This window comes from Hylobates moloch, unplaced genomic scaffold (genome assembly GCF_009828535.3).
Source record: "Hylobates moloch isolate HMO894 unplaced genomic scaffold, HMol_V3 SCAFFOLD_16, whole genome shotgun sequence".
Taxonomy (NCBI): Eukaryota; Metazoa; Chordata; class Mammalia; order Primates; family Hylobatidae; genus Hylobates; species Hylobates moloch.
In genome coordinates, this window is record NW_026652291.1 from 65,634,895 (window position 1) to 65,648,891 (window position 13,997).

At 44.4% G+C, this 13,997-nt stretch overlaps 1 protein-coding gene across 3 annotated transcripts; it reads left to right on the forward strand.

Annotated features, from left to right (window-relative positions):
- Positions 1 to 336: 336 nt before the first annotated feature.
- On the forward strand, positions 337 to 5,649 carry FOXG1 (forkhead box G1). Of its 3 annotated transcripts, none has more exons than XM_058429711.1 (3): positions 337 to 374; positions 1,646 to 1,982; positions 2,799 to 5,649. In XM_058429711.1, the coding sequence occupies exon 3, from the start codon at positions 3,260 to 3,262 to the stop codon at positions 4,730 to 4,732; it is 1,473 nt and encodes a 490-aa protein (XP_058285694.1). In that variant the 5' UTR covers positions 337 to 374; positions 1,646 to 1,982; positions 2,799 to 3,259; the 3' UTR covers positions 4,733 to 5,649. The 3 variants fall into 3 exon arrangements, with proteins under 3 accessions (XP_058285694.1, XP_058285695.1, XP_058285693.1); XM_058429712.1 differs by lacking the exon at positions 337 to 374 and adding an exon at positions 780 to 794; XM_058429710.1 differs by lacking the exon at positions 337 to 374 and having other exon boundaries at positions 1,379 to 1,982.
- The last annotated feature ends 8,348 nt before the right edge of the window (positions 5,650 to 13,997 follow it).

A 13,997-nucleotide genomic window follows, 5' to 3' on the forward strand; every position in this document is an offset into this window, starting at 1 on the left:
CACAGATTACAAATTTTAATGATCTGAAAATGTTTGGTATACAAAATCATGCTTATTTCAGTATTAGCAAAAACACAAGAAATTTTTCAACACAAACACCCAGCTGTGTCTATTTTAAAAGCAGTTCAATGACAGCTTGCACTTATGAGCATGCAATCAGCTAATTTCGTTTTTTTTTCTTCTGTGTTAATCAACACTTTCCTTCCTGCATATCAGAGTACAAATAGTATAGTTACTCCACATCAGTAAATGTTTACGTAACCTGTCCTTTCCCAAGAATCCGGTTACACCGAATCATTTCACGCTAGACCGACTACGAAAACGTACCGGGCCGTCCACCTCAGAGGGAGCCCTGTGTGCCATTATAAGTGGTGGTGAGAAGGGGGGCTGTAGGGGGAGAAGTTGGGAGGAGTAGGTGGAGGAATGGAGAGACAGAGGAATGGAGGGTGGGGGGAAGGGGTGGGGGGAGCTAAGGGAGAAGGAGGGAGGAGGGAGGAAGGAGAGTTGAGGAAAAGTAGGAAGAACGGGCCTGAAGAGGGGAGAAGGTGGGAGGAGGAAAAGTGAGTAGGAAGGGGAAGGCCCACAGATCTCTCCAGCCGGTAGGCAAAGCCCATTAGCTCACCCGGCCCTGCGAGAAATCCAGAGCTTGGAAATCAATGTTTGGGGCCATGTCACTATCAACAATGATTGCTGGAACCCTTGAATTTTTCCACATGTAAATACAGTTTGTTTTAAAGTGAGAAGATATGTAGACATACGAAAAGATACATACATACAGTGGAAGGACATTTGAGGTTAGTCCAATATTCAAAGCTCCTTTGTGGCATTCCTAATAGATGCATATTTAAAATTCACTAGCTATTTGTAATTATCTATTATTCTCTCTAGTTTCCTCCCCCCACCCCCAACCTTTTCTCTTTCTCTTTCTTAAGACTGGGGGTGGGGAGGATGGAATAACCCCCTATTATCCTGCGAATTCATCAACCGCATTCTTTATCTTACAATTTAACTTTAGCATCAAGCATAAGCACCAATTTTCCTTCCTTCGTTTTCTTAAATACCAAATCTGCCAGATATCTTAATGAAAGTTTATCAAATGAAGAAATGCTTACATTTTATAATTATTTACCTTCTAGAGGAAGGAAAAGGTGCTTTTCATTTATGCTTCTCCTCCACCTCCCTCTTCTCTGGGGCTACATCCTCCGTAAAATGTGGTATGTTTCGTGCCCATGTGGGATGAAACAGCCTTTGATCAATGTGCTCCCCACTAAATTCCAATCCCTGGGAAATGCTGGGCCTTAGCCCTGCCCCTGGCCACGGGATCCTTTTAAAGCCCCCGATTCGCAATTTCCCCATTCACTTCAACCTCCAACCGAACCTTCCCAGTTCCAAGAGGCTGGGACTGTGGGATCCACGTTCCTAAGGCTCCCCGGTGCTTTCCAGCAGCGCTCAGGGTTGGCAAGAGCTGGCTTCAGTATACTGTTATTTCAGGAATGAGGCCCGCACAAAATAAAAGCATTTGAGAAACGGAAAGAAAAAAAGGGAGTGAAAATAGGAAGGCTTAAAAAAAAAAAACCCGGAAAGAAATAGACGCCCACCCTTATTTTCCCTCCAATGTCAACAAGCAAAACGAAAATATTTCCAGGGTGATCGCTCGCAGCTACCCGCTTCCAATTCGGATTAGAAGCTGAGGCTGGAGCGGCGAGGAGAAAACGACATCGAGTCACCCCGCGCGTGAACGACAGTCTGGAGCAGGAGAGAAGGAAAAGGAAGAGACACACGTATATAGCATGTGTTACCTGATTTATTTCGAGATTGTTTGGTACTGTTTTCTCTCTGGGCACCTCTCATTTCGGAAGGCCATCAGAGGCGCCCACTACTGAGCGGCCCCGGCCCGCCGCAGCAGCACCCGGAGCCCCAGGCCCGGTTTCCCCGCGGCGCCGGAGCCCGGAGCTCGCCGCCGCCCAGGCCTCAGGAATCGAGTAAGTAACCCTTGTTTGGCCCCGCGCTCCTCTGCCCACTTCCTCCTCCTCATCTCATCGCTCCCAAAGCTCTCCCACACCCTCCTCCCCCGAAGTAAAGGACACCCCAGGACATACGCCAGCGGTGGGCCTTCTCTCCCCCCTTATCCAAAGCTGCGTTAGACTATTACCTACAAAGGGCACAATTTTCCTGCTGGCTCAGAAATGCCAGACACTGGCCTGCAGGTCCGACTCGGAAAAGTAGTGCCTTGCCTCTACCTCCTCCATTTCCTGCCCTCTCGCATCCTCTCCCTGCACTCCCACTCTTCCCACTACCACCACCACCCCCGCTTTCAAAAATAAAATTGGATACAAACTTTAATCACTAAGGACAAATATTGACGCTTAAACGAAAATAACCCAGTACAATGAGGAAGAAGCCGGAAATGTGAGCTATTGGCCCTAGGAGGGGAATTTCGGTGGAGCGGAGCCGGCGGGGTGGAGGGGGTGGCGGGGGCGCAGGGAAGGGCTGCGGCATCGCGTGCTCCCGCCGGCGTATCCCTACGCGGCTCCGCGCGGCCTCGGGGTCCGAGGCCCGCGGAGAGGGGGAGGCGAGCGCCCGAGGGGGCGGCAGCCGGCGGGCGGGGCGGGGCGGGGGTGGGTGGGCCCGGCCCCTCCGATTGGTCGACGGCGAGAGAGACGCTCCCGCACGCCGCCGGCTCTGATTGGCCCAGCGGTAGGAAAGGTTAAACCAAAAATTTTTTTACAGCCCTAGTGTGCGCCTGTAGCTCGGAAAATTAATTGTGGCTATAGCCGCCTCGATCGCTGTCTCCCCAGCCTCGCCGCGGCCGCTCCGGGACGCGCCCGCCCGCCGCCCGGCTCTCCCCCCCTTTGGGCTGCTGCTGCTGCTGCTGTGACTGCTGCTGCGAGAGGAGGAGGAGGAGGAGGAAGCAGCAGGGGGGGGGAGCGGGGGGTGGGGGGGGAGACCAAGAAGTACAGTTGGGAGCGAGGGAGCTTCACCCCCGGGGCGGTGGTTGTTTCTTTTTTCTTTCTTTCTTTTTTTCTTTTCCTTTTTTTTTTTTTTTTTTTCTAATTCCTGAGGGGTGGTTGCTGCTTTTGCTACATGACTTGCCAGCGCCCGAGCCTGCGGTCCAACTGCGCTGCTGCCGGAGCGCTCAGTGCCGCCGCTGCCGCCCGCGCCCCCCGCGCCCCGTTCGGCACCCACCGGTCGCCGCCGCCCGCCGCGCCGCTGTCCCGCTCCCGCGCCGCCGCCGCCGTTTCCCCCCGACGACTGGGTGATGCTGGACATGGGAGATAGGAAAGAGGTGAAAATGATCCCCAAGTCCTCGTTCAGCATCAACAGCCTGGTGCCCGAGGCGGTCCAGAACGACAACCACCACGCGAGCCACGGCCACCACAACAGCCACCACCCCCAGCACCACCACCACCACCACCACCATCACCACCACCCGCCGCCGCCCGCCCCGCAACCGCCGCCGCCGCCGCAGCAGCAGCAGCCGCCGCCGCCGCCGCCGCCCCCGGCACCGCAGCCCCCCCAGACGCGGGGCGCCCCGGCCGCCGACGACGACAAGGGCCCCCAGCAGCTGCTGCTCCCGCCGCCGCCACCGCCACCACCGGCCGCCGCCCTGGACGGGGCCAAAGCGGACGGGCTGGGCGGCAAGGGCGAGCCGGGCGGCGGGCCCGGGGAGCTGGCGCCCGTCGGGCCGGACGAGAAGGAGAAGGGCGCCGGCGCCGGGGGGGAGGAGAAGAAGGGGGCGGGCGAGGGCGGCAAGGACGGGGAGGGGGGCAAGGAGGGCGAGAAGAAGAACGGCAAGTACGAGAAGCCGCCGTTCAGCTACAACGCTCTCATCATGATGGCCATCCGGCAGAGCCCCGAGAAGCGGCTCACGCTCAACGGCATCTACGAGTTCATCATGAAGAACTTCCCCTACTACCGCGAGAACAAGCAGGGCTGGCAGAACTCCATCCGCCACAATCTGTCCCTCAACAAGTGCTTCGTGAAGGTGCCGCGCCACTACGACGACCCGGGCAAGGGCAACTACTGGATGCTGGACCCGTCGAGCGACGACGTGTTCATCGGCGGCACCACGGGCAAGCTGCGGCGCCGCTCCACCACCTCGCGGGCCAAGCTGGCCTTCAAGCGCGGTGCGCGTCTCACCTCCACCGGCCTCACCTTCATGGACCGCGCCGGCTCCCTCTACTGGCCCATGTCGCCCTTCCTGTCCCTGCACCACCCCCGCGCCAGCAGCACTTTGAGTTATAACGGCACCACGTCGGCCTACCCCAGCCACCCCATGCCCTACAGCTCCGTGTTGACTCAGAACTCGCTGGGCAACAACCACTCCTTCTCTACGGCCAACGGCCTGAGCGTGGACCGGCTGGTCAACGGGGAGATCCCGTACGCCACGCACCACCTCACGGCCGCCGCGCTAGCCGCCTCGGTGCCCTGCGGCCTGTCGGTGCCCTGCTCCGGGACCTACTCCCTCAACCCCTGCTCCGTCAACCTGCTCGCGGGCCAGACCAGTTACTTTTTCCCCCACGTCCCGCACCCGTCAATGACTTCGCAGAGCAGCACGTCCATGAGCGCCAGGGCCGCGTCCTCCTCCACGTCGCCGCAGGCCCCCTCGACCCTGCCCTGTGAGTCTTTAAGACCCTCTTTGCCAAGTTTTACGACGGGACTGTCCGGGGGACTGTCTGATTATTTCACACATCAAAATCAGGGGTCTTCTTCCAACCCTTTAATACATTAACATCCCTGGGACCAGACTGTAAGTGAACGTTTTACACACATTTGCATTGTAAATGATAATTAAAAAAATAAGTCCAGGTATTTTTTATTAAGCCCCCGCTCCCATTTCTGTACGTTTGTTCAGTCTCTAGGGTTGTTTATTATTCTAACAAGGTGTGGAGTGTCAGCGAGGTGCAATGTGGGGAGAATACATTGTAGAATATAAGGTTTGGAAGTCAAAATTATAGTAGAATGTGTATCTAAATAGTGACTGCTTTGCCATTTCATTCAAACCTGACAAGTCTATCTCTAAGAGCCGCCAGATTTCCATGTGTGCAGTATTATAAGTTATCATGGAACTATATGGTGGACGCAGACCTTGAGAACAACCTAAATTATGGGGAGAGTTTTAAAATGTTAAACTGTAATTTGTATTTAAAAAGCATTCGTAGTAAAGGTGCCCAAGAAATTATTTTGGCCATTTATTGTTTTGTCCTTTTCTTTAAAGAACTGTTTTTTTTTTCTTTTGTTTACTTTTAGACCAAAGATTGGGTTCTAGAAAATGCACTTGGTATACTAAGTATTAAAACAAACAAAAAGGAAAGTTGTTTCAGTTGGCAACACTGCCCATTCAATTGAATCAGAAGGGGACAAAATTAACGATTGCCTTCAGTTTGTGTTGTGTATATTTTGATGTATGTGGTCACTAACAGGTCACTTTTATTTTTTCTAAATGTAGTGAAATGTTAATACCTATTGTACTTATAGGTAAACCTTGCAAATATGTAACCTGTGTTGCGCAAATGCCGCATAAATTTGAGTGATTGTTAATGTTGTCTTAAAATTTCTTGATTGTGATACTGTGGTCATATGCCCGTGTTTGTCACTTACAAAAATGTTTACTATGAACACACAGAAATAAAAAATAGGCTAAATTCATATATATCTTGATACTTTTGTCTCTTTTATTAAGTAGAGCTAATTTTTTAAAGACCAATCAAGTTATAGGGAATTCAAAGGCTTTTTCAGCCAAACTAAAATTTAAACTGCTCCTTTAATTTGAACTGACTCTAAAAATGAAAATAATATTTTTCCCTTTGTGAACAAATTTTACACGGAGCAGCCTATTTAACAAACACTAGCTTTAAACAAAGTATAGGCTTTTCAGCTGATACCTGTAAGTTTCTGTGGATATACAGCAAAAAGAGATATAATTTAATTTTCTGTGCATAGCTCTTTACCCTGTGTTTATTTCCAATACGTTAATAGAATGCCTTTTATATATTTTGTTTCAGGTATATTGTTAATAGAGCTTGGCAAATTATAAATAAATATATGTATATGGTTAGATAGAAGTGAATATAATGCACACATATGTAATATATATAGACACACAGAGCCCTTCAGTTCAGGTACAATTTGCGCTATGAATGCTGCAAACATTTTTGTTTAAATATTTGTATTTATACTTTCTAAGTCAGCATTTATTTTTGTGGCTGTTTACCCACAATGAAAGAGTTCTAATAAAGATGTGCTGAAGTTGCAATATAGATTTTGCTGAAGTGATCACCTGTTTAATGACTTGCAGATCAATGTTTATATTTTATTTTAAAATTATAACAATTTAGAATTCTAGATATTCAGAAGTAAAATGCCTCTTTCCTTTTTTTTAATTTTTACAACGTAGAGGTATTTATTTGATTCCCTTTTAAGTGTCTGTGTAATTCAATCTAGAGATTTGTTCCTTTTGCTTACAGTCATAATTTTGTTTTAACTTTCCATATGCATATGTATGCATATACTGTATATGCGTGTATATGTGAGACAAAATGAAAACATTTTTTGAATTGTTTCAGGCAGCCCAATCACTATAGTTGCAGAAAATAATTAGAAAACCCTAGTAAAAGGTTTCGTAACTAATTGGATCCTGTGGTGAATCTGTGGAGGACAAGTTGTTCATTTGTTACAATTGTGTAGTCTGAAATGTGTTCTGCAGTATTGGAATAAGCTGGTTACTTCTTACAATGGGTCCAGTGAAAAATAATCTGGCCCTAAGATGTTATCAGCAAACACTTAGAGAGTTGCTCAGGGGGAGGAAAAAAAAAAAAAGCCTAAGGGAGAAGCAAGTTTACTGGAATAGATTTGAAATTGAAATGCTGAATACTTAATATTGGAAAATAGAAGGGGATGGACTGTGGAGTGGAGAGAGGGAAAGAGAGAGGATCTTTATGGTGAAAAAATAATTACCACCAAAAAGAATGCATGAGAGAGAGAGGGAGATAAGGTGAGTGATAAAGAGAGAGAGAGGCCTAAGAAAAATATATAAGGGCGAGGAAAATTAAAAGAGCTGGAACCAAATATACACAAATGGGGAATGGACAAAAATAGGCCAAGACAGCTAGTTTAATTATCTCCTTTAAGCAATTAGACATGATTTTATTTTCTTAGTATAAAAACAGTTTCACCAGAGGTCCAAGTTTTCTTGAAATTTAAGTTCTTCAGAATGAAGCATAAAAACATTTCACAAAAAATTATTGTGTCAAAAGTCAAATTTACGGCTGATATTAAAAATAGTGATAAAGTCCAAGTGAATGGTTTTAGGCAAAGGAAATCCCCATTACACATTTTGAACCAAAATAGCTCAAAGAGAGACATGTGTCCAAGCTGAAAAAAAGGTGATGATTTATTGTTTGCTTTTGCCATGGATTTTATTTGTGGAATAAGAATGTCTTATCACAGGGGAAATATAGAATTTTGCTTACCAAACGTTAAAAAGAAAGTTGAACTCTTGTGCTAAGGTAAAGGGATATAGATATAGAAGAAAGTTTTCCTGCATGAGTATTTTTTTTGGCCGCATTAAATAAGTATACTTATTTGTATTTATAAGTGTTTATTTGGGTGACAGATAAATAGAATTTTAATGGCGAACATCATACTTTGAAGTCAAGAGTAAAACTGATTTCTTTGAATTCATAGAAACGAAGTACTGGAGTGGGAGTTCTGCTTGGACCGATGTCCAAATTACATATAATGGATATGACTAGAAGTTTGTTAGGTATACTAGACATGAAGGTGGATATATGGAGAGAGAACTTTGTAAAGGCTTCCTGAAGCCCAATATGAACATCTCATTTCCCTTGATCTATCCCATCATCCCTCAACTTATCTTCTCAAAAAACACATGACAGTCTGGCATGGCATATAATACATTTTTGCATCGAACGGGTTGTAATGTTGTGTTATTTGTTGTCTCCAACTTTGACCGTTAAAATTAGTTTATGTCAGAGATACACTTCAAAACTTTTAAGGATTATTTTCTTTCGTATTATAATTGTTCTTAATAAGATGAAGGTTGTCCTTTGTGAGACTTTGGAACTGAAACTGATCACAACTTAAAACTTGAAATCCCAAATTAAAGTTTATTTCCAGGTTTAAAGTATTTTACTTGAATTTGTCTGTTGTAAAGTTAACAAAAAATATTAATATGTAAAACACTGAGAAAATGATGTAATTGAACTAGAGGAGTTAAAGTATTATTTCAAATATGTTTCTTCAGCCTGTTACAAAATTTGGAACCAAGTGAACATAAAGTCTAGAACTAACAAGGTTTAATACAAATATCTTTATGGTCATGGAAGCCTTCATGTAGTTTATGTGACTTGCATAAAATCAAAGGCAGAGAGGCAAAAATTTAGTCTCATAGTGTATTGATTTTAATATATATTTAAGTTGGTGCATATTTCACCCAAATACGTGGATAAATTCAATATATTTAGAAGTCTATAGAAGTGTAGTTTTTTTAAAAAGTGTATTTTCTACAACATTGTTGAGGAATTTGCATGCATTGGGAAAATTTTGCTTTTGAGAAATTAATTTTATGAATAGCTAAAGTGGCTGGTTGTGTTTGAGACTAAAAGCCTGTTGGAGAATTAGACTAACAAAGGGTGAAGGTGAAGATCATTAGAGGTTTTAGAACTGGCTGAGATGGGTTGCTGGGGTTGTGTAACTGTGCCTAGAGGGCGGGGTTCCTGTACATTCCTACTTCACCAGATAACCTGCCCCCAACACCACTTCAGCTTCTGCCAGACAGATGGAACTCTCCAGCATGAAAATCTGCGCAGCCATTCCAACAAGCAGGGTAGGTGAAACTTGAATTAAAATTCTCCCCTCTTTATTTTTCTACTGAAGGCCAGATCCTGGAGATATGGAAAGAATAGAGGTCATCTAGATTCTCTCTTTTGGGCACACACGTCTGCATTCTTCCTAAGAGCTACCTACCTGTAAGAGTTAAAAGGTGCTAGAGATCTTTCCCAGTTAGTACTTCATGCTAGATTTTCTTTTGCGTGCATTTTTTTTTTAAAAGGATTTCTTTTCTCTATACCAATCATTCCCCTTTTCGATTCTCCCTTCAGGGCCCTTTCCCACTCAATCACCAGCAGTTAAAATAACCCACCTCAGATTTTGGCTCCCAAAGGCACCCATTCCCCACCCTAGCGGTCAGTTCTAGGGACCTTATCCTGAGGATGTAGGCCAAGGGGACTCCAGGCTGGCAAATAGATGATGTGTTGCTATGTTTTGTGCCTCTTGTCTCCCTCCCGATTTCTACTGTGTTTTGTTTTTGTTTTTCCCCACCACCTAAGGCTCTGCCTGAGGTTGTCCGAAGGATGCCGAGGGATATCAGGACTGGAAGCGCTCTTACAGCAAGATCCGTAAGTGAAAGTGTTTTTCAGAGGGGAAGGGGTGGGGTAGGGAATATGTGTAACTGACTGCTTTTGACTGAGTTTTAACACCTGACTTTGGGGTCCTGGCCTTAAGTGTTCATCTTTTCTTAGAAAATGTTAGCAGGCTCGCTACCAACAGACGTAGCTGAAAGGATGCATAATTTTTTCCACGTTGACAGAAATCACGGTGAATCCCCAGGTCAAAAGGATGTAGACACGGCAAAGGAACATGGAGAGAAAACGAGAAAAAATTATACGAAGAAGGGATAGTGGGAGACTGAAATAGGTCCTAAAGTGTAAATTAATTCATTTCGTGGAAATATGATTTCTGAATCTTATGGTTGCTACAGGAACTTCCGGGACGTTCTTAACGCTCAAACACAGGGTTATTAGCTATCCTTATTTCAGCTAAAGCTCTTTGCCCCAGAGCCAAGAACCTGCTTCTCTCTAAAGTTCTTCTTCTTTGGATCGCCCTTCTCTATTTGCACACTAACGTCGCCAACCTTCCCCAGAGCCGGCCCTCCGCCCCCAGCTCCTTGGCCTGGGTCACACCAGGTCGGATTTAGCCGGGCTGCTCCGGGTCGGGTGAGGCACTGGGTGCGTGTGGGAGTCTTCTCTTCTGTCTCTTCGAAAGACTAGGGAAATGAACACCGTTCTGGGCTTGACTTTGTCCCTGCTGGGAATATCCCAGTTCCTGGCTTTAGAAATCTCAGGCAAATAATTGATTCTTAATGCACACTTAGGAGACGTCGGTAGTACGCTCCAGAGCCTCTCTGTCCCAGAGTGGCTGAGAGCACGCGCCAGACACAGGTTGGCTCGGCCCGAAGCGAATTTGGGACTCTCGTCGCGGTGTCCTATTAATTAGCCTTCCCGGCGCCTCAGGGACTCCGGGGTGAAGATGGAGAGGTGGCATAATGGTGGGACTTGAAGTCGTTGTAGCAGGGACCCGGCAGCGTTGTTTTCTCCGGTTTGGAACCGGTGTGGAGAAGTAACTTAAGCTGCTGAGTTGGGGCCGCCCTGGCTGCGCGGTGGCCAAGGAGGAGAGGAGAAGCGCTCTCTGGACGTTGCGGCGGAGATCCCCGCAGAGGGTGAAGCCGGGCGCTGAGCAGGGAGCAGCAACATGAGGGCGCTCTTGCCCAGGACAAGCAGAGCTGTACGTTTGGGTAGCTCATATTGGCTGATGCCAAGAAAAGTGACTTCAGAACCTTGGCTGGCGCGCTTCCCTACCTTTTCCCTTTCTTCTTAATCTTCTGTGTGCCACCACCTCTCCCCAGCCTTTTTTCCCCTCCCAGAGTTGTTTCCTTTTGTTTACCCGGTGCGGTTTCAGATCTCAGCACTTCTCAGCTAGTAGATAAAATGATTTGCTCTGTAACGGACATCTCTTCTCCTCTCCACTTGTTACCCCACTCGCCCTTCGCTTTCTACCCCATTTTGCTTCTCTCTGCCCAAGCCTGTGGTCCAAGGTGGAGGGGTCTCACAGGAAGAGGTAGCCTCGGGGTGGGAATTCCCAGAGCACCGAAGGCGGCCGGTTGTTGGCCAGAGGGAGGCCGGGACTCCGGTGGGCAGAGTACCCCGCGAGTGCGGAGATTCTCGGGCAGTAATCTTCAGTCTGGGAAAGGCGATGGGAAGGAAGGGCGATGCAGAATAGAGGTGGTCCACTTCCGACTCCCCCCTCACCCGCCCTCCCCTGCAAGTAAGACTCAATTTCTATGATTCAACACTGCCTTCACCAGCTCCTCTATCAAACCTTGAGGTAGGCAGACATTCTGAAAGTGTTGTGATCAGAAAAGGCATTTAAAATAACAAATAACTCACAAATTATGTTTGTGAGGGTGGGAGGGAAAATAAAATGCCCCATGTTTTTTTCGTGGTCTGTTGCTTAGCACATGTAATCTTTTTCCCTATCTTCGGTCCTATCTTCCCTATCTTGCAGAAAAGCTGCATAGGAGGAAAGCATGTTGGACATTTACAGATTTGAGATTCGTGTTGGAATGAGAGGGAGTGTTTAATTAACAAACATATTTGGGTGTTCATTTTCGGCTTAGGTTGAATTTGCCTACTCCGCTGGCACTCCCAGAAACTGAAGTCGTCGCTTTCGACTTTATTCCTCCTCATCTCTATCTATTGTCTCACTCTTTGAATCAATGCGTTTAAGGTGAAAACATATCTTCCTGCGTAGACGTTTTTGATTCCGTTGATTGAGCACGAAGACTAAAATCTGTAATGGGGTTATGGAGAGTTGTCTCTCAGTTCTTTCATTTTCTCATTGCTCTGAAATTTAATGACCTGATCATTGTTGTTTGAAGTTAAATTATCTGTTAAATTAGCCCTAAATAATAACTGATGATATTTTCCTTTTGGATTCGGTTGCCCTTGAATTCTTGGCCCTGGATGGGAGAGAAGTCTAAGAGAGTGGTTTGTGATACAATATTATAAAGACAATCAAAATCAATATTTGTGTGCCAGTGATATCACATAGGAAAAAAATCCCTTTCAAAGTAGCTGAATTTCATAAAGAAGACATTCTTTTAAAGGCTTGTGCTTGAGAAGCCTGGATTCAAGAATGAATGTAAATAAGCATCTTTGTTGATGAAGAAAAAATATGAACACTGTATTTTCATTACTCTCCAGAATCTAAATATTCAAACTCATCACATACTGGTGCTTGCTAATCTAAATCAATTCGGCCTTCCAGGGATACATATTCTCAAAAAGAAAATTTAACTTTTAGCAAAATCTAAAACATTGTTTTAGATGTGAATTTCTAGAAATCCAAAGTATATTTATTTCTTTGAGTCAGATACTAGTTTGTTTTGCAATCATTATATGAAACAATATTGAAACAATGCAGTTTTTGTTCTCCTTGCTTGCTTCATGGTGCTTCCATACACAAGTATAGGTGTGGGAGCTTCCATAATGTACTGAGGAAATGACATCTTATTTGTTTTAACAAAAGGCCCAAAGAATCTTTAAACCAAAATGTACTACAGTAGTTGAAAAAGATCTTTAAAAATAATAAGCACTATTGTGTGTTTTTCCTATTAAAATGTGCTGAATGAATAATTAGAGGCTAGGATAAAGGTTGAAAAATTCAGAGCAAGAATTAGCTGGTAATTTTATTATTTGATACTTTTACAATTTATATAATTAATGATGTCATTTTAAAGTTTGGCAAAGCTTTCGCAGAAAAAACAGAGAACTCCTCCCATCCCATCAGAAATACACTAGAAGGAATAAAGTAGATCAGGTAGAACTGGCAGAAAGATTTTTTTTCCAGTAGTAGTAGTATTAGTGGAGTTGAAAAATATACTTTTAATTATACATTGCAAGCTCTGATTGCAGGTTAGAAAACTAAAATCGATCATTCCTACATCAATAGTGTTGTCTATTACTATATTGATTTGTGTTTATTTATGCAGAGACTTTCAGTTATTTACTTACATATTTCAGCATCTGCCTCTTGATTATTATCGTGGGTTGCTTTTAATGAAAGAGCTTATATAGGAAGCGAAACTTGGCAGATCCATTTTAAGTAAACCTGATAGTGAATTATGGCAACCCAAGGAGATTATGAATTTACTTATTCATACTTGCTTTTTAGCAATTAGGAATCTGTTTCTGATTAAAACCTCATGCTGCTTGAAAACTTCCATTCTTCATACATTGTATTGATGTGCTTCAATAAAATAGAAAAACAGATGATTTGTGATGTCAAATATAATAGAATGAAACTGCTAAATGAGCTTGGTTGTCTTTTTCCATTGGCATGATGAAGTTACCCTCATAACAATAAGCTGGCCATTGGGTTTAGTAATGCTGTTTATGAAAAATCAAGTAGCAATCATTTGAATATAGACATAATACATGTGTTTTAAAACATCTATTAACTCTAAATTATGCCAGGGGTGCTTAGGCTGAATGAGACAATCTGGAGTTCTTGAGTATATAGTTTATATATATACTCATATTTTGTATTATTTAGCATTATGTGTGATTATAACTTACAAAGATAGACATTTATCTTGAACTAATATCTCACAGGAATGTTATATATCAGAATTCATTTGAACAAATAGGAAAACTAAAGATCCCGTAATGTGTCTTTTATAAGCACAGAGCAACAGTGGGATATTGAGATGCGTTAATGTCTGTGCCTCTCCTATCACCATTACAACATATTGAAAGATGACTTTAAAATTGAGAGAAAAAAGTGAACTAATTTATTGAGGGCTATTTAATGCTCATGTTATAGGACTTTTATTGAAGTTTGGAGAAGTAATTCTTCCTTGTTAACAGTTTGGATACATTTAGCAAATACTGTTAACAGCCCTATTCTTCATCTTTTGCGTGAAGCAACCACCCCCAGTCCGTGCAAGGAATATAACAATTTTTTTTTTTTTTAGAACCATAGGGCCTTGGGAGATGGAAAAGGAATTAATCTTCTCACCCTGGCGAGTTTTCCTGAAACTACTTATCCTTAGCGTCAGCGCTGTGAGAGGTGGAGCCGCTCAGTCCCGCGGGTGGCTGCAGACAGAAGGTGGGCGAGTCCTCCTGGGACTTAAAAAG

Bases quoted from the DNA above. Each gene is read 5' to 3' on its own strand.
- FOXG1 (XM_058429711.1), top strand. From the start codon at position 3,260: ATGCTGGACATGGGAGATAGGAAAGAGGTGAAAATGATCCCCAAGTCC.